Raw genomic sequence first — 27891 nt, 5'->3', positions numbered from 1 at the left:
ATCCAGGTGTTAGAATGGCCAGGTCAAAGTCCAGACCTGAATCCAATCGAGAATCTGTGGAAAGAACTGAAAACTGCTGTTCACAAATGCTCTCCATCCAACCTCACTGAGCTCGAGCTGTTTTGCAAGGAGGAATGGGAAAAAATTTCAGTCTCTCGATGTGCAAAACTGATAGAGACATACCCCAAGCGACTTACAGCTGTAGTCGCAGCAAAAGGTGGCGCTACAAAGTATTAACTTAAGGGGGCTGAATAATTTTGCACGCCCAATTTTTCCGTTTTTGATTTGTTAAAAAAGTTTGAAATATCCAATAAATGTCGTTCCACTTCATGATTGTGTCCCACTTGTTGTTGATTCTTCACAAAAAAATACAGTTTTATATCTTTATGTTTGAAGCCTGAAATGTGGCAAAAGGTCGCAAAGTTCAAGGGGGCCGAATACTTTCGCAAGGCACTGTAGATAATAAGGACTATGAATACCTTCGGAAGGCACTGTGAAGTTAGCGCAAATGCTAGTTAGCATTGGCTTGAAAAACCACCTCCATCTTCTTTCATACTGGACACAGAAACATTAAAGATGGAGTTCATCTGACTATGAGGAAGTAGATAAAAAGGGCCTCGTTGCCAAAATCCCAAAGTATCCCTTTATAGCATGTCGTGTTTGTAAAATACTGGAGCCTGCTCGATCTGGAACGTGACGTCCAGGGTGACGTTGCTCCCGGTCGTTCTCAAACCGACAGACTACAGGATGCTGCAAAACCACTGTCACACACTGTACTTTAAGATCACATACCTCTAGTGGTGCCAGCAGAATGTCTCCCAGCTGCTTGGCCAGCTGTAGGTGGTAGTGGGTACCTGAGCCGTGCGTCTCCCTGGTAACGGGGTTGGCTATACCCATACTGAGCAGGTAGGATTTGAACCGGATAGTCTGGTGGTAGAGAGAGAGAGGAGAGAGAGATAGAGAAGCAGGAGAGAGAAGCATGAGAGAGAGAAGCAGGAGAGAGAAGCAAGAGAGAGAGAGAGAGAGAGAGAGAGAGAGAGAGAAGCAGTAGAGAGAGAGATAGAGAAGCAGGAGAGAGAAGCAGGAGAGCGAGATAGAGAAGCAGGAGAGCGAGAGAGAGAAGCAGGAGAGAGATAGAGAAGCAGGAGAGCGAGAGAGAGAAGCAGGAGAGAGAAGCAGGAGAGAGCGAGAGAGAGAACAATAGAGGTATTAAGATGAAAAGCATGTGTTTTTTGGTTGTGAGACCGAAAAAGGATAATAAAAAATAAAATAAAAAATAAATTGCTGCAAGTGGGGACATTTCACCAGTCCCCACAAGGAAAAAGGCTACATTAGGCTTAGGGGCCAGGGTTACAATTAAGGGTCAAGGTTAGGCATTAGGGGCCAAAATATATATAGGATATAAAATATAAAATAGGATTTTGAATGGGAGTCAATTGGTTGGTCCCTACAAGGATAGCAAACCAAACGTACGTGTGTGTGTGTGTGTGTGTGTGTGTACGCGCACAACCTAACCGGATGGTCTGGTAGAGAAAACAGACAGAAAACAGACCCAGACAGAGGACTGATTAATTCATTAGTAGACCAGACGTTCTGCCTCAAATCAACAGCCCACTGAGGGTACTTGGTGAACAAACAAGTCAACATCCCATTGCGGATATTTGGTGAACAAACAAAGACAGTCTTTGCCAACTGAATGTCTGGTTACTGGCAGTTCTGTCTTAGTGGACAGGCTACTGTGAAATGATATCACGACGGAGTGTGTGTGTGTGTGTGAGTGTGTGTGTGTAAACCCAGCCAAATCCATGGTAGGTAAATCTGTCATGTTCGGAGGACAAGCACACACACAGGTGTCCCTTCAACTGCCTGTCTGCAATTCTCTGTCCCCCTCTACCTCACAGTCAGCACACAATGTCTCATGGATGTGTGTGTGGGTTGGTTCTTCTATCCTTGTGTAGGATTAAAAATCCCTAAAAAGTCCCCACAACGATGTAGTAAAACAAGGAAAATTATACCTCGACATTTCCTGCGTCCCCATGAGGACAAAGGCTATTCTTAAGTTTAGGGGTTACGGTTACAAATTCGGGTTTGGGTAAGGGGCTAGTCAATAGGTAACAAGACATTAGGGTTTGGGTAAGGGGCTAGTCAATAGGTAACAAGACATTAGGGTTTGGGGAAGGGGCTAGTCAATAGGTAACAAGACATTAGGGTTTGGGTAAGGGGCTAGTCAATAGGTAACAAGACATTGGGGTTTGGGTAAGGGGCTAGTCAATAGGTAACAAGACATTAGGGTTTGGGGAAGGGGCTAGTCAATAGGTAACAAGACATTAGGGTTTGGGTAAGGGGCTAGTCAATAGGTAACAAGACATTGGGGTTTGGGTAAGGGGCTAGTCAATAGGTAACAAGACATTAGGGTTTGGGTAAGGAGCTAGTCAATAGGTAACACAAGACATTGGGGTTTGGGTAAGGGGCTAGTCAATAGGTAACAAGACATTAGGGTTTGGGTAAGGGGCTAGTCAATAGGTAACACAATACATTTACATAACAATAACGAGGCTATATACAGGGGGTACCGGTACCGAGTCAATGTGTGGGGCTACAGGTTAATCGAGGTCATTTGTACAGTGATTATACATAGATATTAAACAGTGAGTAGCAGCAGTGTAAAAGGGGGGGGGGGGTAGTCCATGTAAATAGGGTTACGGAAAATTTATGGAAATGTATTTTAGGTCTCCCCGAGGATAGAAGAACATAACGGGTGTGTGTGTGTGTGTGTGTGTGTGTGTGTGTGTGTGTGTGTGAGAGAGAGCAGAGTGGAGCAGCTGGAAATCCAGCTCCACTCACATACTATGGTGTGTGTACAGCCAGCTAAATCCTTGTCAACAACCAGAAAGCCCATTAACTTTCAGAGTATTAGAGTACAAGCAGATCACATGGGATATCCGTGTGTGTGCGTGAGTGTGTGTGTGTGTGTGTGTGTGCGCATCTAAGTGTGTGTGTGTGTGTGTGTGTGTGTGTGTGTGTGTGTGTGTGTGCGCATCTAAGTGTGTGTGTGTGTGTGTGTGTGTGTGTGTGTGTGTGTGTGTGTGTGTGTGTGTGTGTGTGTGTTTGAGCCCCTATATTGTTGAGTGGAGGGGTCGGCACGGAGACGCAACTCAATTATTACATCATCTACGACAATATAATAGGCTGGATTCTCACAATTAAAAAACAGGTCTTCAATAATCTACAACAGTAATGGCCCACCCTAGTCTTCCAATAAATCTACAAACAGTAATGGGCCCACCCTAGTCTTCATTGATAGGAAGCATTTGCCATGTCACCAGCACTAGGCTGGTTAATATCTCCTTTCATGTTTTTCTTTTCGAGAAACCAGGCGGTGGCGTCAGGGAGGGAAACCAGGGGGTGGCGTCAGGGGGAGGGAAACCAGGGGGTGGCTCAGGTGAGGGGGGGGGTGCTCGGAGGAGGAAACCAGGGGGTGGCGTCAGAGGGAGAGGGGTGGTCAGGAGGAGGGAACCAGGGGGTGGCGTCAGGGAGGGAGGGAAACCAGGGGTGCGTCAGGAAGGGATGGAACAGGGGTGCGTAGGGGAGGGAAACCAGGGTGCTCAGGGAGGAGTAAACAGGGGGGCGTAGGAGGGAGGAAACCAGGGGGGTCAGGGAGGGAGGAAACCAGGGGTGCGTCAGGGAGGGAGGGAAACCAGGGGTGGCGTCAGGGAGGGAGGTAACCAGGGGGTGGCGTCAGGGAGGGAGGGAACCAGGGGTGGCGTCAGGGAGGGAGGGAAACCAGGGGGTGGCGTCAGGGAGGGAGGAAAACCAGGGGTGGGTGCAGTCAGGAGGAGGGGCAAACCAGGGGGTGGCGATCAGGGAGGGAGGAACCAGGGGGGTGGCGTCAGGAAGGGAGGGAAAACCAGGGGGTGGCGTTCAGGGGAGGGAGGGAACACCAGGGGGGTGGCGTCAGGAGGGAGGAAACCAGGGCGTGGTGGCGTCAGGGAGGGAAGGGAAACCAGTGGCCGGTGGAGTCAGGGAGGGGGAGGGAACCAGGGGTCGTGGCGTTCAGGGAGGGAGGGGAAACCAGGGCCGGTGGCGTCAGGGAGGGGGGAGGAAACCAGGGCGGTGGCGTTCAGGGAGGAGGGGAAACCAGGGGGTGGCGTCAGGGCAGGGAGGGAAACCAGGGGTTGGCGTCAGGGAGGGAGGGAAACCAGGGGGTGGCGTCAGGGACGGGAGGGAAACCAGGGGGTTGGCGTCAGGGAGGAGGGAAACCAGGGGTCGCGTCAGGGGAGGGAACGTATTGCGGTGGTGGCGTCAGGGAGGGAGGGAAACCAGGGGGTGGCGTCAGGGAGGGAGGGAAACCAGGGGGTGGCGTCAGGGAGGGAGGGAAACCAGGGGGTGGCGTCAGGGAGGGAGGGAAACCAGGGGGTGGCGTCAGGGAGGCAGGGAAACCAGGGGGTGGCGTCAGGGAGGGAGGGAAACCAGGGGGTGGCGTCAGGGAGGGAAACCAGGGGGTGGCGTCAGGGAGGGCGCGTCAGGGAGGGAAACCAGGCGGTGGCGTCAGGGAGGGAAACCAGGCGGTGGCGTCAGGGAGGAAACCAGGGAGGGAAACCAGGCGGTGGCGTCAGGGAGGGAAACCAGGCGGTGGCGTCAGGGAGGGAAACCAGGCGGTGGCGTCAGGGAGGGAAACCCAGGCGGCTGGCGTCAGGGAGGGAAACCAGGCGGTGGCGTCAGGGAGGGAAACCAGGCGGTGGCATCAGGAGGGAAACCAGGCGGTGGCGTCAGGGAGGGAAACCAGGCGGTGGCGTCAGGGAGGGAAACCAGGGGGTGGCGTCAGGGAGGAAACCAGGGGGTGGCGTCAGGGAGGGAACCAGGGGGTGGCGTCAGGGAGGGAAACCAGGGGGTGGCCTCAGGGAGGAAACCAGGGGGTGGCGTCAGGGAGGGAAACCAGGGGGTGGCGTCAGGGATGGGAAACCAGGGGGTGGAGTCAGGGAGGGAAACCAGGGGGTGGAGTCAGGGAGGGAACCAGGGGGGTGGCGTCAGGGAGGGGAACCAGGGGGTGGCGTCAGGGAGGGGAACCAGGGGGTGGCGTCAGGGAGGGAAACCAGGGGGTGGCGTCAGGGAGGGAACCAGGCTGACGCCACCCCCTGGTTCCCCTCCCTGACGCCACCCCTGGTTCCCCTCCCTGACGCCACCCCCTGGTTCCCCTCCCTGACAGGGGTGGCGTCAGGGAGGGGGACCAGGCGGTGGCGTCAAGGAGGGAAACCAGGCGGTGGCGTCAGGGAGGGAAACTACATTTGGACCCTATTCCCCCTGGTCAAACTAGTGCACTACATTGGGACCCTATTCCCCCTGGTCAAACTAGTCCACTACATTGGGACCTTATTCTCTCTGGTCAAACTAGTGCACTACATTGGGACCCTATTCCCCCTGGTCAAACTAGTACACTACATTGGGACCTTATACCCCCTGGTCAAACTAGTACACTACATTGGGACCTTATACCCCCTGGTCAAACTAGTACACTACATTGGACCTTATACCCCTGGTCAAACTAGTACACTACATTGGAATTTGTGATCCATTTGGGACACAGCCCTAGAAAAACTCCCTGAAGGTGATGAAGAGCAGACCGACCTCATCCTCTGTGATGTCTCCCTGCTTGTCTTTGATTTTGTTGGCGATGGACCTGGACAGCTCCACCATCTCCTTCGCCTAACGAGAGAGAGAGAGGAGACACAGTTTTTACGTGTGTAATATTTCAAAATGTATTCGTCACAAATGGAAAATGAACGTTAACACTTAAGACCAGGGTCGACCCGGCGCTAGAGGCACATGGAATATTGCTAGTTCATACATATATAAAACTCTTACCTTCACCATCAGCTTACTGAGGTCCTCAAAGGCCTGAGGGGAATGTGAGAGAGAGAGTGAGAGAGAGAGAGAGAGAGACAGAAAAAAGAGAGAGAGAGAGAGAAAGAAAAAAAAGAGAAAGAATCAACAATAATGTAAGCATTAGAGTAGTACATTAACAGATTAAGCAAAACCCTTTTACCACATTTTGTTACATTAAAGCATTATTCTAAAATGGATTTAAATTGGGAGTTTTAGCCCTCAAACTACACACAATACCCCATAATGACATCACAATACCCCATAATGACATCACAATACCCCATAATGACATCACAATACCCCATAATGACATCACAATACCCCATAATGACAATCACAATACCCCATAATGACATCACAATTACCCCATAATGACATCACAATACCCCATAATGACATCCACAATACCCCATTATTGACATCACAATACCCCATAATGACATCACAATTACCCCATAATGACAAAGTAAAAACAGGTTATTAAAATGTTGATAATTTATATATTGAAACATCACATTGACATAAGTATTCAGACCACTTCCTCAGTACTTTGTTGAATCACGTTGGCAGTGATCACAGCCTCAAGTCTTTTTGGGTATGACTCACTAAGCTTGGCCACACCTGTATTTGGGAGTTTCTCCCATTCTTCTCTGCAGATCCTCCTCAAGCTCTGTCAGGTTGGTTTGGAATGTCGCCTGCACAGCTATTTTCAGGTCTGTCCAGAGATGTTGGTAGTCTGTAGAGATGTTGGATCGGGGTCAAATCCGGCAAAGTCCGGGCTCTGGTTGGTCACTCAAGGACATTCAGAGACTTGTCCCGAAGCCACTCCTGTGTTGTCTTGGCTGTGTGCTTCGGGTCGTGGTCCTGTTGGAAGGTGAACCTTCGTCCCAGTCTGAGGTGCTGAGCGCTCTGGAGAAGGTTTTATCAAGGATCTCTCTGTACTTTGCCCTGTTCGTCTTCCCTCGATCCTGACTAGTCTCCCAGTCCCTGCCACTGAAAAACATCCCCACAGCATGATGCTGCCACCACCATGCTTCACCGTAGGGATGGTGCCAGGTTTCCTCCAGACGTGACGCTTGGCATTCAGGCCAAAGAGTTCAATCTTGGTTTCTTCAGAGCAGGTGCCTTTTTGCAAACTCCAAGCGGGCTGTCATTAGCCTTTTACTGAGGAGTGGCTTCCGTCTGGCCACTACCATAAAGACCTGATTGGTGGAGTACTGCAGAGATGGTTGTCCTTCTGGAAGGTTCTCCCATCTCCACAGAGGAACTCTGGAGCTCTGACAGAGTGACCATCGGGTCTTGGTCACCTCCCTGACCAAGGCCCTTCTCCCCCGATTGCTCAGTTTGGCTTTAGGAAGAGTCTTGGCGGTTCCAAACTTATTCCAATTGTAAAATTTATAAAACCCGTTTTCACTCTTTCATTATGGGGTATTGTGATGTCATTATGGGGTATTGTGATGTCATTATGGGGTATTGTGATGTCATTATGGGGTATTGTGTGTAGACTGATGTGGAAAAACACTTATTAAATCCATTTTCGAGTAAGACTGTACGTAACAACGTGGAAAAAGTGAAGGGGTCTGAATACTTTCCTTATGCACTGTATTAACATTTTAAAAGCCATTCCAGTATCCCCCCCCTCCTCTGTAGCTGCCTCCAACCTCTTGTTGGACTCCATCCTCTTACCAAATCAAACACAGGAACATGGAAAATAAAAACTGTTTCCAAAATACAGGAGGTCGTTGAGAGCCAAACACAATGGCTTCTCCCCACTGAATCTGTTCCATTCACTTCTCTCTCTTCTACCCCGTTCTGTCTCTCATCCTCCTCTTTCTACCCCGTGTCTCTCATCCTCCTCTTTCTACCCCCGTGTCTCTCATCCTCCTCTTTCTTACCCCGTGTCTCTCATCCTCCTCTTTCTACCCCAGTGTCTCTCATCCTCCTCTTTCTACAGTGTCTCTCATCCTCCTCTCTCTACCCAGTCTGTCTCTCATCCTCCTCTCTCTACCCCGTCTGTCTCTTCATCTCTCCTCTACCCCGTCTGTCTCTCATCCTCCTCTCTCTACCCCGTCTGTCTCTCATCCTCTCTCTCTACCAGTCTCTCTCATCCTCCTCTTTCTACCCCCGTGTCTCTCATCCTCCTCTTTCTACCCCGTGTCTCTCATCCTCCTCTCTCTACCCCGTCTGTCTCTCATCCTCCTCTTTCTACCCCGTTGTCTCTCATCCTCCTCTTTCTACCCCGTGTCTCTCATCCTCCTCTTTCTACCCCGTGTCTCTCATCCTCCTCTTTCTACCCCGTGTCTCTCATCCTCCCCTTTCTACCCCGTGTCTCTCATCCTCCCCTCTCTACCCCGTCTGTCTCTCATCCTCCCCTCTCTACCCCGTCTGTCTCTCATCCTCCTCTTTCTACCCAGTGTCTCTCATCCTCCCCTCCCTACCCCGTCTGTCTCTCATCCTCCCCTCCCTACCCCGTCTGTCTCTCATCCTCCCCTCCCTACCCCGTCTGTCTCTCATCCTCCCCTTCCTACCCCTCGTTCTGTCTCTCATTCCTCCCCTTCCTACCCCCGTCTGTCTCTCATCCTCCCCTTCCTACCCGTCTGTCTCTCTCCTCCCCTCCTACCCCTGTCCTAGTCTCTCACCTCCCCTTCCTACCTCCGTCTGTCCTCTCATCCTCCCCTTCCTACCCCGTCTGTCTCTCATCCTCCCCTTCCTACCCCGTCTGTCTCTCATCCTCCCCTTCCTACCCCGTCTGTCTCTCATCCTCCCCTTCCTACCCCGTCTGTCTCTCATCCTCCCTCCTGACCCCGTGGTCGTCTCTATCCTCCCCTTCCTACCCCGTCTGTCTCTCATCCTCCCCTTCCTACTCCGTCTGTCCTTCAATCCTCCCCTTCCTACCCCGTCTGTCTCTCATCCTCCCTTCCTACCCCGTCTGTCTCTCATCCTCCCCTTCCTACCCCGTCTGGTCTCTCATCCTCCCCTTCCTACCCCGTCTGTCCTCTCATCCTCCCCTTCCTACCCCGTCTGTCTCTCATCCTCCCTCTTCCTACCCCGTCTGTTCTCTCATCCTCCCCTTCCTACCCCGTCTGTCTCTTCATTCCTCCCCTTCCTACCCCCGTCTGTCTCTCATCCTCCCCTTCCTACCCCGTCTGTCTCTCATCCTCCCCTTCCTACCCCGTCTGTCTCTCATCCTCCCCTTCCTACCCCGTCTGTCTCTCATCCTCCCCTTCCTACCCCTCTGTCTCTCATCCTCCCCTTGCCGACCCCCTTCTCTCATCCTCCCTTCCTACCCCGTCCTGTCTCTCATCCTCCCCTTCCTACCCCCTGTCTCTCATCCTCCCCTCCTACCCCCTGTCTCTCATCCTCCCCCTTCCTACCCGTACCTGTCTCTCATCCTCCCCTTCCTACCCCGTCTGTCTCTCATCCTCCCCTTCCTACCCCCTGTCTCTCATCCTCCCCTTCCTACCCCCTGTCTCTCATCCTCCCCTTCCTACCCCCTGTCTCTCATCCTCCCCTTCCTACCCCTGTCTCTCATCCTCCCCTTCCTACCCGTCTCTCATCCTCCCCTTCCTACCCCTGTCTCTCATCCTCCCCTTCCTACCCCGTCTCTCATCCTCTCTCTCTACCCCGGTCTCTCATCCTCTCTCTCTACCCCGTGTCTCTCATCCCTCTCTCTACCCCGTGTCTCTCATCCTCTCTCTCTACCCCGTGGCTCTCATCCTCTCTCTCTACCCCGTGTCTCTCATCCTCTCTCTACCCCGTGTCTCTCAATCCTCTCTTCTACCCCGTGTCTCTCATCCTCTCTTTCTACCCCGTGTCTCTCATCCTCTCTTTCTACCCCGTGTCTCTCATCCTCTCTTTCTACCCCGTGTCTCTCATCCTCTCTTTCTACCCCGTGTCTCTCATCCTCTCTTTCTACCCGTGTCTCTCTCCATCTTATTTCCTTTCTCACCTCTGAGATATTTTCTCTGTCTCTTTCCTCCTCTCCTCTATCTTTCTCTCGATGCCGACGATCCCCACCGCTCGCGTCCTTCCTGTCTGTAGGACGACCAGAGAGGAGACGTTATTTACACGTACGCACATAGAAAATCACAGGGGGAAAGAAAATTTGAGAGAATCGCAGGGGAGAGAGAATCGCAGGGGGAGAGAGAGAGAGAGAGAATCGCAGGGGAGAGAGAGAATCGCAGGGGGAGAGAGAGAATCGCAGGGGGAGAGAGAGAATCGCAGGGGGAGAGAGAGAGAGAGAGAATCGCAGGGGGAGAGAGAGAGAGAGAGAATCGCAGGGGGAGAGAGAGAGAGAGAGAGAGAGAATCGCAGGGGGAGAGAGAGAGAGAGAATCGCAGGGGGAGAGAGAGAGAGAGAATCGCAGGGGGAGAGAGAGAGAGAGAATCGCAGGGGGAGAGAGAGAGAGAATCGCAGGGGGAGAGAATCGTAGGGAGGGACTACCTTGATGAGGTCTGACCAAAACAACACACACAAAGCAACAATAGTCCCAGTAGGTGAGAGGAAGGAAAGGGGTTAGGAACAACAGCACATGTACCCTGCTCCATATTTTAACAACTAGGGGCCCATAAAGCAACAGTCAAAAATATTAACTCCTAGTCGACATCCTTATATATATATATATATAAAATATACACACAGACAAAAGTATGTGGACACCGATTCAAATTAGTGGATTGGCTATTTTAGCCACACCTGTTGCTGAAAGGTGTATAAAATCCAGGCACACAGCCATGCAATCTCCATAGACAAACATTGGCCTTCCTGAAGAGCTCAGTGACTTTCAACGTGGCACCGTCATAGGACGGCACCTTTCCAGCAAGTCAGTTCGTCAAATCTCTGCCCTGCTGCCATTGGACTCTGGAAAACGTGTTCTCTGCCATGATGAATTACGCTTCACCATTTGTCAGTCTGACAGATGAATCTGGGTTTGGAGGATGCCAGGAGAACGCTACCTGCCCGACTGCATAGTGCCAACTGAAAAGTTTGGTGGAGGAGGAATAATGTTCTGGGGCTGTTTTTAATGGTTCAGGCCCCTTAGTTCCAGTGAAGGAAAATCTTAACGCTACAACACACAATGACATTCTAGATGATTCTGTGCTTCTACCTTTATGGCAACAGTTTGGGGAAGGTCCTTTCCTGTTTCAGCATGAGAATGCCCCCGTGCACAAAGCGAGGTCCGTACATAAATGGTTTGTCGAGATCAGTGTGGAAGAACTTGACTGGCCTGCACAGAGCCCTGACCTCAACCCCATCAAACACCTTTGGGATGAATTGGAACGCTGACTGTGAGTGAGGAATAATCACCCAACATCAGACCTCGACCTCACTAATGCTCTTGTGGCTGAATGGAAGCAAGTCCCAGCAGCAATGTTTCAACATCTAGTGGAAAGCCTTCCCAGAAGAGTGGAGGCTGTTATAGCAGCAATGTTCCAACATCTAGTGGAAAGCCTTCCCAGAAGAGTGGAGGCTGTTATAGCAGCAATGTTCCAACATCTAGTGGAAAGCCTTCCCAGAAGAGTGGAGGCTGTTATAGCTGCTATGTTCCAACATCTAGTGGAAAGCCTTCCCAGAAGAGTGGAGGCTGTTATAGCAGCAATGTTCCAACATCTACTGGAAAGCCTTCTCAGAAGAGTGGAGGCTGTTATAGCAGCAATGTTCCAACATCTAGTGGAAAGCCTTCCCAGAAGAGTGGAGGCTGTTATAGCAGCAATGTTCCTACATCTAGTGGAAAGCCTTCCCAGGAGAGTGGAGGCTGTTATAGCAGCAAGGGGGGGACCAACTTCATATTAATGCCCATGATTTTGGAATGAGATGTTCGATGAGCAGGTGTCCACATACTGTTGGTTATGTAGTGTAGGTCAGTCACTCAATTAGTCCCTGTCAGCTCCATTTTAGACAGCTAACTTAGTAACCAGCTAACCAAACTTAGTAACCAGCTAACCAAACTTAGCAACCAGCTAACTAAACTTAGCAACCAGCTAACCAAACTTAGCAACCAGCTAACTAAACTTAGCAACCAGCTAACTAAACTTAGCAACCAGCTAACTAAACTTAGTAACCAGCTAACTAAACTTAGCAACCAGCTAACTAAACTTAGCAACCAGCTAACTAAACTTAGCAACCAGCTAACTAAACTTAGCAACCAGCTAACTAAACTTAGCAACCAGCTAACTAAACTTAGCAACCAGCTAACTAAACTTAGCAACCAGCTAACTAAACTTAGCAACCAGCTAACTAAACTTAGTAATCAAGGTCGAAATAGCGTCCAGAGATCCTCATTGATTTTGTTAGTCAGTCTCACTCAGATATCATATTAAAAACAGCAAGCATTTCTCTCCGCCCCATGGCAAAATATGTAGAATTGCAGCAAACTGGCTTTAAAACTGCAACATTTTCAGATGTTTTGTTGCCCCCACCACCATCAAATCTTCCCTGCTATAAACTCACTGTACATTATCCTTTGTCATTTAGAAAATAATAATTCTGGTCGATCCAGACACTGCGCCGTTGTTTTAATGACTGACGAGATTTGTTCAAATCTGACAAATGGCCCTATAGACCGATAAGAGTCACCGGTTTAGTATTTTTTGGGGAGATTAACCGTTTGTTAATTAACATCCCTAGGTGAAACAGTACCACCGTATTCCAGGGAGTCTTAGCATCTCAGTCAGATATTAAATGAGAATATAAGAGGTGCTTTACCAACAGAGCCACACAAGGCCATAACAGAATAGACTAGGAAGTTAAGTAGAGTATAGCAGAGCAGAGCGGAATAGAGTAGGAAGTTAAGTAGAGTATAGCAGAGCAGAGTGGAATAGAGTAGGAAGTTAAGTAGAGTATAGCAGAGCAGAGTGGAATAGAGTAGGAAGTTAAGTAGAGTATAGCAGAGGAGAGTGGAATAGAGTAGAAAATTAAGTAGAGTATAGCAGAGCAGAGTGGAATAGAGTAGGAAGTTAAGTAGAGTATAGCAGAGCAGAGTGGAATAGAGTAGGAAGTTAAGTAGAGTATAGCAGAGGAGAGTGGAATAGAGTAGATTGTCCAGTTAGGTATAGCAGAGCAGAGTGGAATAGAGTAGATTGTCTGTTCTATGACAACCTCTGACCTGTGAGTTGGTTGCCGTAGGGATGGGTTGTGACATGGGCGTACTCTCCCATCTCTTCTGGCTCAACTCCTCGGTCAGCCTCCGGAAGAACTACCCACAGACAGACAGACACAGACACCATGATGGCTCAGACTCAGTATAGAAAAACAAACACGGTGCCATTTTGGCTCTAAATCAGCATGTATCAGACTACAGTTTCACTCACTGCTCATTCGATGGTATTTTCCATTCGTGTACATTCACATTTCAGTCATTCAGCAGATGCTCTTATCCAGAGAGACTTACAGGGATTAATTAGGGTTAAGTCCCCATCGCTCAAGCGAACAGACCAATTTTTTTTCACCTCGGGGATTGGAACCAGTGACCTTTCGGTTACAGTCTGTTCACGCGATTAACAACTGAGCCACACAAGGCCAATCACACATCTACAGAGTCACTAGGCAGTATCCAATATTACTACTCATAAATATTTACAGTGTCACTAGCCAGTATCCAATGTTACTACTCTCATTACATATTTACAGTGTCACTAGCCAGTATCCAATGTTACTACTCTCATTACATATTTACAGTGTCACTAGCCAGTATCCAATGTTACTACTCTCATTACATATTTACAGTGTCACTAGCCAGTATCCAATGTTACTACTCTCATTACATATTTACAGTGTCACTAGCCAGTATCCAATGTTACTACTCTCATTACATATTTACAGTGTCACTAGCCAGTATCCAATGGTACTACTCTCATTACATAGTTACAGTATCCAATGGTACTACTCTCATTACATATTTACAGTATCCAATGGTACTACTCTCATTACATATTTACAGTATCCAATGTTACTACTCTCATTACATAGTTACAGTATCCAATGGTACTACTCTCATTACATAGTTACAGTATCCAATGGTACTACTCTCATTACATATTTACAGTATCCAATGTTACTACTCTCATTACATAGTTACAGTATCCAATGGTACTACTCTCATTACATAGTTACAGTATCCAATGGTACTACTCTCATTACATAGTTACAGTATCCAATGTTACTACTCTCATTACATATTTACAGTATCCAATGGTACTACTCTCATTACATAGTTACAGTATCCAATGGTACTACTCTCATTACATAGTTACAGTATCCAATGTTACTACTCTCATTACATATTTACAGTATCCAATGGTACTACTCTCATTACATAGTTACAGTATCCAATGTTACTACTCTCATTACATAGTTACAGTATCCAATGTTACTACTCTCATTACATAGTTACAGTATCCAATGTTACTACTCTCATTACATAGTTACAGTATCCAATGGTACTACTCTCATTACATAGTTACAGTATCCAATGTTACTACTCTCATTACATAGTTACAGTATCCAATGGTACTACTCTCATTACATAGTTACAGTATCCAATGTTACTACTCTCATTACATATTTACAGTATCCAATGTACTACTCTCATTACATATTTACAGTATCCAATGGTACTACTCTCATTACATAGTTACAGTATCCAATGGTACTACTCTCATTACATATTTACAGTATCCAATGGTACTACTCTCATTACATATTTACAGTATCCAATGGTACTACTCTCATTACATAGTTACAGTATCCAATGTTACTACTCTCATTACATATTTACAGTATCCAATGTTACTACTCTCATTACATATTTACAGTATCCAATGTTACTACTCTCATTACATAGTTACAGTATCCAATGTTACTACTCTCATTACATAGTTACAGTATCCAATGGTACTACTCTCATTACATAGTTACAGTATCCAATGTTACTACTCTCATTACATAGTTACAGTATCCAATGGTACTACTCTCATTACATAGTTACAGTATCCAATGTTACTACTCTCATTACATATTTACAGTATCCAATGTTACTACTCTCATTACATATTTACAGTATCCAATGGTACTACTCTCATTACATAGTTACAGTATCCAATGGTACTACTCTCATTACATATTACAGTATCCAATGGTACTACTCTCATTACATATTTACAGTATCCAATGGTACTACTCTCATTACATAGTTACAGTATCCAATGTTACTACTCTCATTACATATTACAGTATCCAATGTTACTACTCTCATTACATAGTTACAGTATCCAATGGTACTACTCTCATTACATATTTACAGTATCCAATGGTACTACTCTCATTACATAGTTACAGTATCCAATGTTACTACTCTCATTACATATTTACAGTATCCAATGTTACTACTCTCATTACATAGTTACAGTATCCAATGGTACTACTCTCATTACATATTTACAGTATCCAATGTTACTACTCTCATTACATAGTTACAGTATCCAATGGTACTACTCTCATTACATAGTTACAGTATCCAATGTTACTACTCTCATTACATAGTTACAGTATCCAATGGTACTACTCTCATTACATAGTTACAGTATCCAATGTTACTACTCTCATTACATATTTACAGTATCCAATGGTACTACTCTCATTACATAGTTACAGTATCCAATGTTACTACTCTCATTACATAGTTACAGTATCCAATGGTACTACTCTCATTACATAGTTACAGTATCCAATGTTACTACTCTCATTACATATTTACAGTATCCAATGTTACTACTCTCATTACATAGTTACAGTATCCAATGGTACTACTCTCATTACATATTTACAGTATCCAATGGTACTACTCTCATTACATATTTACAGTATCCAATGGTACTACTCTCATTACATATTTACAGTATCCAATGTTACTACTCTCATTACATAGTTACAGTATCCAATGGTACTACTCTCATTACATATTTACAGTATCCAATGTTACTCTCATTACATAGTTACAGTATCCAATGGTACTACTCTCATTACATATTTACAGTATCCAATGTTACTACTCTCATTACATAGTTACAGTATCCAATGGTACTACTCTCATTACATAGTTACAGTATCCAATGGTACTACTCTCATTACATATTTACAGTATCCAATGTTACTACTCTCATTACATAGTTACAGTATCCAATGTTACTACTCTCATTACATAGTTACAGTATCCAATGTTACTACTCTCATTACATAGTTACAGTATCCAATGGTACTACTCTCATTACATATTTACAGTATCCAATGTTACTACTCTCATTACATAGTTACAGTATCCAATGTTACTACTCTCATTACATAGTTACAGTATCCAATGTTACTACTCTCATTACATAGTTACAGTATCCAATGTTACTACTCTCATTACATATTTACAGTATCCAATGTTACTACTCTCATTACATATTTACAGTATCCAATGTTACTACTCTCATTACATAGTTACAGTATCCAATGGTACTACTCTCATTACATAGTTACAGTATCCAATGGTACTACTCTCATTACATATTTACAGTATCCAATGGTACTACTCTCATTACATAGTTACAGTATCCAATGTTACTACTCTCATTACATAGTTACAGTATCCAATGTTACTACTCTCATTACATAGTTACAGTATCCAATGTTACTACTCTCATTACATATTTACAGTATCCAATGTTACTACTCTCATTACATATTTACAGTATCCAATGTTACTACTCTCATTACATAGTTACAGTATCCAATGGTACTACTCTCATTACATAGTTACAGTATCCAATGGTACTACTCTCATTACATATTTACAGTATCCAATGGTACTACTCTCATTACATAGTTACAGTATCCAATGGTACTACTCTCATTACATAGTTACAGTATCCAATGGTACTACTCTCATTACATATTTACAGTATCCAATGGTACTACTCTCATTACATAGTTACAGTATCCAATGGTACTACTCTCATTACATAGTTACAGTATCCAATGGTACTACTCTCATTACATAGTTACAGTATCCAATGTTACTACTCTCATTACATAGTTACAGTATCCAATGGTACTACTCTCATTACATAGTTACAGTATCCAATGGTACTACTCTCATTACATATTTACAGTATCCAATGTTACTACTCTCATTACATAGTTACAGTATCCAATGGTACTACTCTCATTACATAGTTACAGTATCCAATGGTACTACTCTCATTACATATTTACAGTATCCAATGGTACTACTCTCATTACATAGTTACAGTATCCAATGTTACTACTCTCATTACATAGTTACAGTATCCAATGTTACTACTCTCATTACATAGTTACAGTATCCAATGGTACTACTCTCATTACATATTTACAGTATCCAATGGTACTACTCTCATTACATAGTTACAGTATCCAATGGTACTACTCTCATTACATAGTTACAGTATCCAATGGTACTACTCTCATTACATATTTACAGTATCCAATGGTACTACTCTCTTACATAACTAACACTGTAACTATGGTACTACTCTCATTACATAGTTACAGTATCCAATGGTACTACTCTCATTACATATTTACAGTATCCAATGGTACTACTCTCATTACATAGTTACAGTATCCAATGGTACTACTCTCATTACATAGTTACAGTATCCAATGGTACTACTCTCATTACATATTTACAGTATCCAATGGTACTACTCTCATTACATAGTTACAGTATCCAATGGTACTACTCTCATTACATAGTTACAGTATCCAATGGTACTACTCTCATTACATATTTACAGTATCCAATGGTACTACTCTCATTACATAGTTACAGTATCCAATGGTACTACTCTCATTACATAGTTACAGTATCCAATGGTACTACTCTCATTACATATTTACAGTATCCAATGGTACTACTCTCATTACATAGTTACAGTATCCAATGGTACTACTCTCATTACATAGTTACAGTATCCAATGGTACTACTCTCATTACATAGTTACAGTATCCAATGTTACTACTCTCATTACATAGTTACAGTATCCAATGGTACTACTCTCATTACATAGTTACAGTATCCAATGGTACTACTCTCATTACATATTTACAGTATCCAATGTTACTACTCTCATTACATAGTTACAGTATCCAATGGTACTACTCTCATTACATAGTTACAGTATCCAATGGTACTACTCTCATTACATATTTACAGTATCCAATGTTACTACTCTCATACATAGTTACAGTATCCAATGTTACTACTCTCATTACATAGTTACAGTATCCAATGTTACTACTCTCATTACATAGTTACAGTATCCAATGGTACTACTCTCATTACATATTTACAGTATCCAATGGTACTACTCTCATTACATAGTTACAGTATCCAATGGTACTACTCTCATTACATAGTTACAGTATCCAATGGTACTACTCTCATTACATATTTACAGTATCCAATGGTACTACTCTCATTACATAACTAACACTGTAACTATGGTACTACTCTCATTACATAGTTACAGTATCCAATGGTACTACTCTCATTACATAGTTACAGTATCCAATGGTACTACTCTCATTACATATTTACAGTATCCAATGTTACTACTCTCATTACATATTTACAGTATCCAATGTTACTACTCTCATTACATATTTACAGTATCCAATGGTACTACTCTCATTACATAGTTACAGTATCCAATGGTACTACTCTCATTACATAGTTACAGTATCCAATGGTACTACTCTCATTACATAGTTACAGTATCCAATGGTACTACTCTCATTACATATTTACAGTATCCAATGTTACTACTCTCATTACATATTTACAGTATCCAATGGTACTACTCTCATTACATATTTACAGTATCCAATGGTACTACTCTCATTACATATTTACAGTATCCAATGTTACTACTCTCATTACATATTTACAGTATCCAATGTTACTACTCTCATTACATAGTTACAGTATCCAATGGTACTACTCTCATTACATATTTACAGTATCCAATGTTACTACTCTCATTACATATTTACAGTATCCAATGGTACTACTCTCATTACATAGTTACAGTATCCAATGGTACTACTCTCATTACATATTTACAGTATCCAATGGTACTACTCTCATTACATATTTACAGTATCCAATGGTACTACTCTCATTACATAGTTACAGTATCCAATGGTACTACTCTCATTACATAGTTACAGTATCCAATGGTACTACTCTCATTACATATTTACAGTATCCAATGTTACTACTCTCATTACATAGTTACAGTATCCAATGTTACTACTCTCATTACATAGTTACAGTATCCAATGGTACTACTCTCATTACATATTTACAGTATCCAATGGTACTACTCTCATTACATAGTTACAGTATCCAATGGTACTACTCTCATTACATATTTACAGTATCCAATGGTACTACTCTCATTACATAGTTACAGTATCCAATGGTACTACTCTCATTACATAGTTACAGTATCCAATGGTACTACTCTCATTACATAGTTACAGTATCCAATGGTACTACTCTCATTACATAGTTACAGTATCCAATGGTACTACTCTCATTACATATTTACAGTATCCAATGGTACTACTCTCATTACATATTTACAGTATCCAATGTTACTACTCTCATTACATAGTTACAGTATCCAATGGTACTACTCTCATTACATAGTTACAGTATCCAATGGTACTACTCTCATTACATATTTACAGTATCCAATGTTACTACTCTCATTACATATTTACAGTATCCAATGGTACTACTCTCATTACATATTTACAGTATCCAATGGTACTACTCTCATTACATATTTACAGTATCCAATGGTACTACTCTCATTACATAGTTACAGTATCCAATGGTACTACTCTCATTACATAGTTACAGTATCCAATGGTACTACTCTCATTACATATTTACAGTATCCAATGGTACTACTCTCATTACATAGTTACAGTATCCAATGGTACTACTCTCATTACATATTTACAGTATCCAATGTTACTACTCTCATTACATAGTTACAGTATCCAATGTTACTACTCTCATTACATAGTTACAGTATCCAATGTTACTACTCTCATTACATAGTTACAGTATCCAATGGTACTACTCTCATTACATAGTTACAGTATCCAATGGTACTACTCTCATTACATAGTTACAGTATCCAATGGTACTACTCTCATTACATATTTACAGTATCCAATGTTACTACTCTCATTACATAACTAACACTGTAACAATGTTACTACTCTCATTACATATTTACAGTATCCAATGTTACTACTCTCATTACATAACTAACACTGTAACAATGTTACTACTCTCATTACATAACTAACACTGTAACAATGTTACTACTCTCATTACATAACTAACACTGTAACAATGTTACTACTCTCATTACATAGTTACAGTAACTAACACTGTAACAATGTTACTACTCTCATTACATAGTTACAGTGTCACTAGCCAGTATCCAACTAACACTGTAACTATGGTACTACTCTCATTACATAGCTACAGTATCCAATGGTACTACTCTCATTACATAGTTACAGTATCCAATGGTACTACTCTCATTACATATTTACAGTATCCAATGGTACTACTCTCATTACATAGTTACAGTATCCAATGTTACTACTCTCATTACATATTTACAGTATCCAATGGTACTACTCTCATTACATAGTTACAGTATCCAATGGTACTACTCTCATTACATATTTACAGTATCCAATGGTACTACTCTCATTACATAGTTACAGTATCCAATGTTACTACTCTCATTACATAGTTACAGTATCCAATGTTACTACTCTCATTACATAGTTACAGTATCCAATGTTACTACTCTCATTACATAGTTACAGTATCCAATGGTACTACTCTCATTACATATTTACAGTATCCAATGGTACTACTCTCATTACATAGTTACAGTATCCAATGTTACTACTCTCATTACATAGTTACAGTATCCAATGGTACTACTCTCATTACATATTTACAGTAACATATTTACAGTAACTAACACTGTAACTATGGTACTACTCTCATTACATAGTTACAGTATCCATAGTTACAGAAGGAATAATACTATAATATAAATAATAACAATAACACTATACTGGTAAATACTACTATAACATAATAATACTACAATAGTAATAATAAGAATACTATAATAACAGTAATACTATAATAATACTAATGTAATAGTAGTAATAATAAGAATACTATAATAACAGTAATACTATAATAATACTAATGTAATAGCAGTAATAATAAGAATACTATAATAACAGTAATACTATAATAATACTAATGTAATAGTAGTAATAATAAGAATACTATAATAACAGTAATACTATAATAATAATAATACTGTAATAGTAGTAATAATAAGAATACTATAATAACAGTAATACTATAATAATACTAATGTAATAGTAGTAATAATAAGAATACTATAATAACAGTAATACTATAATAATAATAATACTGTAATAGTAGTAATAATAAGAATACTATAATAACAGTAATACTATAATAATACTAATGTAATAGTAGTAATAATAAGAATACTATAATAACAGTAATAATATAATAATACTAATGTAATAGTAGTAATAATAAGAATACTATAATAACAGTAATACTATAATAATACTAATGTAATAGTAGTAATAATAAGAATACTATAATAACAGTAATACTATAATAATAATAATACTATAATAATAATAATACTGTAATAGTAGTAATAATAAGAATACCAATAATACTACAACAGTATTAATAATACTGTAATAGTAGTAATACCGGTAATAATACTATAGTAGTAATAATAGTAATAATACTATACTAGTAATATTATATTTCTATAGCAGTAATAATAATAATAGTACTAATAATACTACTACTACTACTATAATAGTAATAATACTACTACTACTACTATAATGGTAATAATAATGATAATACTATAATAGTAATAATACTACTATAATAGTAATAATAATAATAATAATAATACTACTATAATAGTAATACTATAATAGTAATAATACTACTATAATGGTAATAATAATAATAATAATACTATAATAGTAATACTATAATAGTAATAATAATAATAATAATACTACTATAATAGTAATACTATAATGGTAATAATACTACTATAATAGTAATAATAATAATAATACTATAATAATACTACTACAATAATAATAATAATAATACTACTATAATAGTAATAATAATACTACTACTGTAATAGTAATAATAATAATAATACTACAATAATAATAATAATAATACTACTATAATAGTAATAATAATACTACTACTATAATAGTAATAATAATACTACTACTATAATAGTAATAATAATACTACAATAATAATACTACTACTATAATGGTAATAATAATAATAATAATAATAATACTATAATAGTAATACTATAATAGTAATAATAATAATAATAATACTACTATAATAGTAATAGTAATAATAATAATACTACTATAATAATAATACTACAATAATAATAATACTACTATAATAGTAATAATAATACTACTACTATAATAGTAATAATAATACTACTACTATAATGGTAATAATAATAATAATAATAATACTATAATAGTAATACTATAATAGTAATAATAATAATAATAATACTACTATAATAGTAATAGTAATAATAATAATACTACTATAATAATAATACTACAATAATAATAATACTACTATAATAGTAATAATAATACTACTACTATAATAGTAATAATAATACTACTACTATAATAGTAATAATAATACTACTACTATAATAGTAATAATAATACTACAATAATAATAATACTACTATAATAGTAATAATAATATTACTACAATAGTAATAATAATATTAAATGACTACTACCTCTATCTGTCCATGCTCTTTGAAGGACAGTTTGAAGTAGGAGAACTTGCTCTGCTGGTAGGGTCCTGGCTCCTTATTGGCCGGGGAAGCGTGCAGGTGGACCACTATCTTGGCACTGCAGCGTCAGATACAGAGCGAGAGAGAAAGGAGGTTCTGTCATGGATCAATGATGAAAGCATAGCCATGAGAGAGAGGGGAGGTTCTGTCATATATCAATGATGAAAGCATAGCCAAGAGAGAGGGGAGGTTCTGTCATATATCAATGATGAAAGCATAGCCAAGAGAGAGGGGAGGTTCTGTCATATATCAATGATGAAAGCATAGCCAAGAGAGAGGGGAGGTTCTGTCATATATCAATGATGAAAGCATAGCCATGAGAGAGGTGATGTTCTGTCATATATCAATGATGAAAGTATAGCCATGAGAGAGGGGAGGTTCTGTCATATATCAATGATGAAAGCATAGTCAAGAGAGAGGGGATGTTCTGCCATAGATCAAATCAAATTTTATTTGTCACATACACATGGTTAGCAGATGTTAATGCGAGTGTAGCGAAATGCTTGTGCTTCTAGTTCCGACAATGCAGTAATAACGAACAAGTAATCTAACTAACAATTCCAAAAAAACTACTGTCTTATACACAGTGTAAGGGGATAAGGAATATGTACATAAGGATATATGAATGAGTGATGGTACAAAGCAGCATAGGCAAGATACAGTAGATGATATCGAGTACAGTATAACATATGAGATGAGTATGTAAACAAAGTGGCATAGTTAAAGTGGCTAGTGATACATGTATTACATAAGGATGCAGTCGATGATATAGAGTACAGTATATACATATGCATATGCATATGAGATGAATAATGTAGGGTAAGTAACATTATATAAAGGTAGCATTGTTTAAAGTGGCTAGTGATATATTTACATAATTTCCCATCAATTCCCATTATTAAAGTGGCTGGAGTTGAGTCAGTGTCATTGACAGTGTGTTGGCAGCAGCCACTCAATGATGAAAGCATAGTCAAGAGAGAGAGGGGATGTTCTGCCATGGATCAATGATGAAAGCATAGCCAAGAGAGAGGGGAGGTTCTGTCATATATCAATGATGAAAGCATAGCCAAGAGAGAGGGGAGGTTCTGTCATATATCAATGATGAAAGCATAGCCAAGAGAGAGGGGATGTTCTGTCATATATCAATGATGAAAGCATAGCCAAGAAAGAGAGGGGGTGTTCTGTCATATATCAATGATGAACGTATAGCCATGAGAGAGGGGATGTTCTGCCATAGATCAATGATGAAAGCATATTCAAGAGAGAGAGAGAGGGGAGGTTCTGTCATAGATCAATGATGAAAGCATAGCCAAGAGAGAGAGGGGGTGTTCTGTCATAGATCAATGATGAAAGCATAGCCAAGAGAGAGGGGGGGTGTTCTGTCATAGATCAATGATGAAAGCATAGCCAAGAGAGAGAGGGGGTGTTCTGTCATAGATCAATGATGAAAGCATAGCCAAGAGAGAGAGGGGGTGTTCTGTCATAGATCAATGATGAAAGCATAGCCAAGAGAGAGAGGGGGTGTTCTGTCATAGATCAATGATGAAAGCATAGTCAAGAGAGAGGGGGGGGATGTTCTGTTTTATCCAAGCGACTTATAGTAGTCACGCGTACATATATGTGACATGTGAGTTGTCCTGCTACAAAGTGGTGGGTATTGTTTCAATAGGCTACATGGTTTAATTGGGAGTCACCTCTTTCCGATACCCGCAGCTTGTTCCTCAAAGTAGATGATCTGAGAAAGGGGTATGGCTATGCAGCATTCCTACACACACACACACACACACACACACACACACACACACACACACACACACGTTAGGAGAGTAAATACTAGACACCATCATATCAGGAACATGGAAAAGGTCAAGAAAAGCATTCAAAATCACACTGGCTAATATGCAGATAAAGCTGTGGTGGGTGTTACCCATTGAATGTATATGTTTTATGAAGTGTCACTGTACATGATTCTTCAGGTCCCTCCATATTAACTGGTGAGTACTCAGCAGAGCAATTCCAACATCCAACTTGGCCTGGTGGAAAGGCAGAGCGAGAGGGGGACAACAAACGGTCAGCTATGGTGCAGGCAGAAATGTGTATTTGGTCCGACAGCACTGTTGTAAACATCAACACGTAAACGTGTTTGTCAAGGCAAAAACACGCCCATGCAACCAACCAGTGACGTTATTTTATTTCCGATTAGCCTAGTTGACTAGATTTATTCCACTATTTCAAAGAACACATTTAGCTAGATGGCTAGCTAACAATGTAACGTTACCGACTTAGCCAACTAGCCGTTTTCCTTGCCTGGCAATGCGAGCTTGTTAACATCATACCTTGTCTTCTCCGTCATAAAGTTTGACACCTCGTTGTTGAATCACCAATGTTTCATTCATTTCCAGAAGACCATTTGACCATGTGAATCTGTCCATTTTACTTGAATCAACACAAAATACAAGTATAAATAAATATTTGCCAACTTCTCACAGATCCGACGACACTTCCGTGTCTACTTCCTCAAGGGGGTCCAAAAATGTGCCTGTTTGCGCCCCGCGGCCTGATTGAAAATATGATCAATACATCTATTATTTCACAGTATCTGCCTAAATAAAATATGAGAATACAATGGTCATATCATAATTTGTGATTAATATATAGTTCCACTTCAAACAAAAAATATTTGTTCTGAGAAAGTGACCTTTTAACTCATGTTTTTGATTTGGGTCCTAACAAAGGAAGTTGTCACAGCGGTGTTAGCGGCTTAGTTTATTGTGGTTGTTATGTACAGTTCAAAATATGTCGATAAACTAAATGTACATACGATAGACGTTTTCAAACGCTTCAGTAAGGATAAAATTCATTGATATATTCATTTTTCCATAGAGTAATTTGACCCTTTCTGCTCTGGGCTAACAAACTGCAGAGCTAAGCTAACATTAGCCAAGCTGTCAAGTAGCCAGTTTAACACAGCACTTTCTTGCTAGCTAACTAGCTAGCAATAGATTTTAAACGAGAACAACAAAGAAAACGTCGTAAATACTGTGCCGTTTGTGAATATACTTTGTCTTAAAGTCACATTATGAAGTGTATAGCTCTATTTTAATAGTAAGCTACCAGTAGTTTGTCCGTTTTTAGATTATGTCAGTGATATTGATTGTACTGTAACGTTAGTCCACTGACTCGAGCTAGACAGCCAGGTGGCTATTTAATCAAGGAGTTATTAACACTGAGAATCCGAGATCGTGTTATCCGATCAAACATGGATAAGAAATCATTCGACATCGTCTTAGACGAAATCAGGAAGGTAAGTTTGATTCAGTTAACCCAAGTGGCTAATAAAAATTCTTTAACACCTAAACGACATTGTCAACTGAATGAGAATCTGAGTTTACACGACTCACGAGACTGAATATGGCAATTATACTTTAATAAGCAGAGGAAGCAGCCATTCAACTTGTCATTTTCAAGCTTGATACCGTTAAAATACGTTAGGTACTTACCAAATAATTTTTCGATGAGCAACTGCAGCAATTTACTTATGTAAATTAATTACGTACTACCAAAAAAGGTGTACAAAAAAAAAAATGCCAGGTCTGAAAGGTATTATTTTTGACCAAGTGATCACGCGCCATATTTCACCTATTCTGCACCTCCTGCAATAAATAGTCGTGGAATTGAAATACAGTGAATAAAGCCTAGCCTATCTAGAAATATACAAACGCTGTAAAAACGTGCCCTATATTGTCTACTTAATCTAATTACATGAAATAGTATTGCATTCTATGAACCGCGGGTGAAACGACAGATTGTTATGAAGTTCATACACTGTTGTAGGTGATCAAATCAATGGCCTTTCCCGCTGCTGGATCAGCCAACCAACGTGCGTGACAGTAATGAGATATTTTTATTGGAGGTACAGAAAAGGATTTGGTCATGTACACTTTCTCAAAACAATACTTAAATTCTTTCCAGGCATTTTGTCCGGTTACATGTAACTTTTTATTTAGACATTTTTTTGGTACATAATGATGATAGAAACGCCATTCTTTGTTAAGTACCGAAAGTATTTTGACATTATTAAGCTTGAAAAGCTGGTAAATGGCAAGTTGACTGGCTTAAAGGAGAATTGCCATTGTGCAACACCTGTAAACCCAGATTCTGGTTCACGGCTCAGCTATCTGGCTATGGAGAGCATAGCAGACGTTATCCACACCACTGACTGATTTATGTACACTAGGAGTCATTTCCAATGGTTTTTACTGGGCTTCTTCTCTCTCTGCAGTGCGTGCTAACAGATCAGCGGATTAAGGCGATAGAGCAGGTGCACGGGTACTTCTCCAGCGAGCAGGTACAGTAGCTAGCAAACAGAGAAGGTTGATGAATGACATCCAGTCACAGAGACATGCTAAACCCCCCCCCCCCCCCCCCCCATCTCAGGTAATAGACATGCTAACCCCCACTCCCTCCAGGTAATAGACCTGCTAACCCCCTCTCCCTCCAGGTAATAGACATGCTAACCCCCCCCCCCCCCTCTCCCTCCAGGTAATAGACATGCTAACCCCCCCCTGTCCCTCCAGATAATAGACATGCTAACCCCCCCTCTCCCTCCAGGTGATAGACATGCTAAACCCCCACCCCCCCCTCCCTCCAGGTAATAGACATGCTAACCCTCTCCCTCCAGGTGATAGACATGCTAACCTCCCCCCTCTCCCTCCAGGTAATAGACATGCTAACCCCCCTCCCTCTCCCTCCAGGTAATGGACATGCTAACCCCCCCTCTCCCTCCAGGTAATGGACATGCTAACCCCCCCTCTCCCTCCAGGTAATGGACATGCTAACCCCCCCTCTCCCTCCAGGTAATAGACATGCTAACCCCCCCCTCTCCCTCCAGGTAATGGACATGCTAACCCCCCCTCTCCCTCCAGGTAATGGACATGC

General features: G+C 41.4%; 2 protein-coding genes across 2 annotated transcripts in view; one reads left to right on the top strand and one right to left on the bottom strand.

Moving 5' to 3' along the window:
• The window catches only part of vps36 (vacuolar protein sorting 36 homolog), a 42872-nt gene extending 17393 nt beyond the window's left edge, over positions 1 to 25479 (bottom strand). The window contains exons 1-9 of the mRNA XM_031808933.1: positions 25290 to 25479; positions 24918 to 24986; positions 24648 to 24718; positions 22897 to 23011; positions 12989 to 13078; positions 9843 to 9918; positions 5863 to 5906; positions 5626 to 5703; positions 793 to 927 (exon numbers count right to left, since the gene is read on the bottom strand). Coding sequence (XP_031664793.1) covers positions 793 to 927; positions 5626 to 5703; positions 5863 to 5906; positions 9843 to 9918; positions 12989 to 13078; positions 22897 to 23011; positions 24648 to 24718; positions 24918 to 24986; positions 25290 to 25385 — 774 coding nt within the window. The 5' untranslated portion in view covers positions 25386 to 25479. The remainder of the gene's footprint in view (positions 1 to 792; positions 928 to 5625; positions 5704 to 5862; positions 5907 to 9842; positions 9919 to 12988; positions 13079 to 22896; positions 23012 to 24647; positions 24719 to 24917; positions 24987 to 25289) is intronic.
• Positions 25480 to 25700: 221 nt separating this feature from the next.
• proser1 (proline and serine rich 1) overlaps positions 25701 to 27891 on the top strand; it is a 34303-nt gene continuing 32112 nt past the window's right edge. The window contains exons 1-2 of the mRNA XM_031809101.1: positions 25701 to 26257; positions 27236 to 27301. Of these exons, the coding sequence (XP_031664961.1) occupies positions 26213 to 26257; positions 27236 to 27301 (111 nt within the window). The 5' untranslated portion in view covers positions 25701 to 26212. The remainder of the gene's footprint in view (positions 26258 to 27235; positions 27302 to 27891) is intronic.

This window comes from Oncorhynchus kisutch, linkage group LG29, assembly GCF_002021735.2.
Source record: "Oncorhynchus kisutch isolate 150728-3 linkage group LG29, Okis_V2, whole genome shotgun sequence".
NCBI classification, from domain to species: Eukaryota; Metazoa; Chordata; class Actinopteri; order Salmoniformes; family Salmonidae; genus Oncorhynchus; species Oncorhynchus kisutch.
The sequence above is the reverse complement of the archived record's forward strand: the minus strand, read 5'-3'. Positions and strand labels throughout refer to the sequence as shown.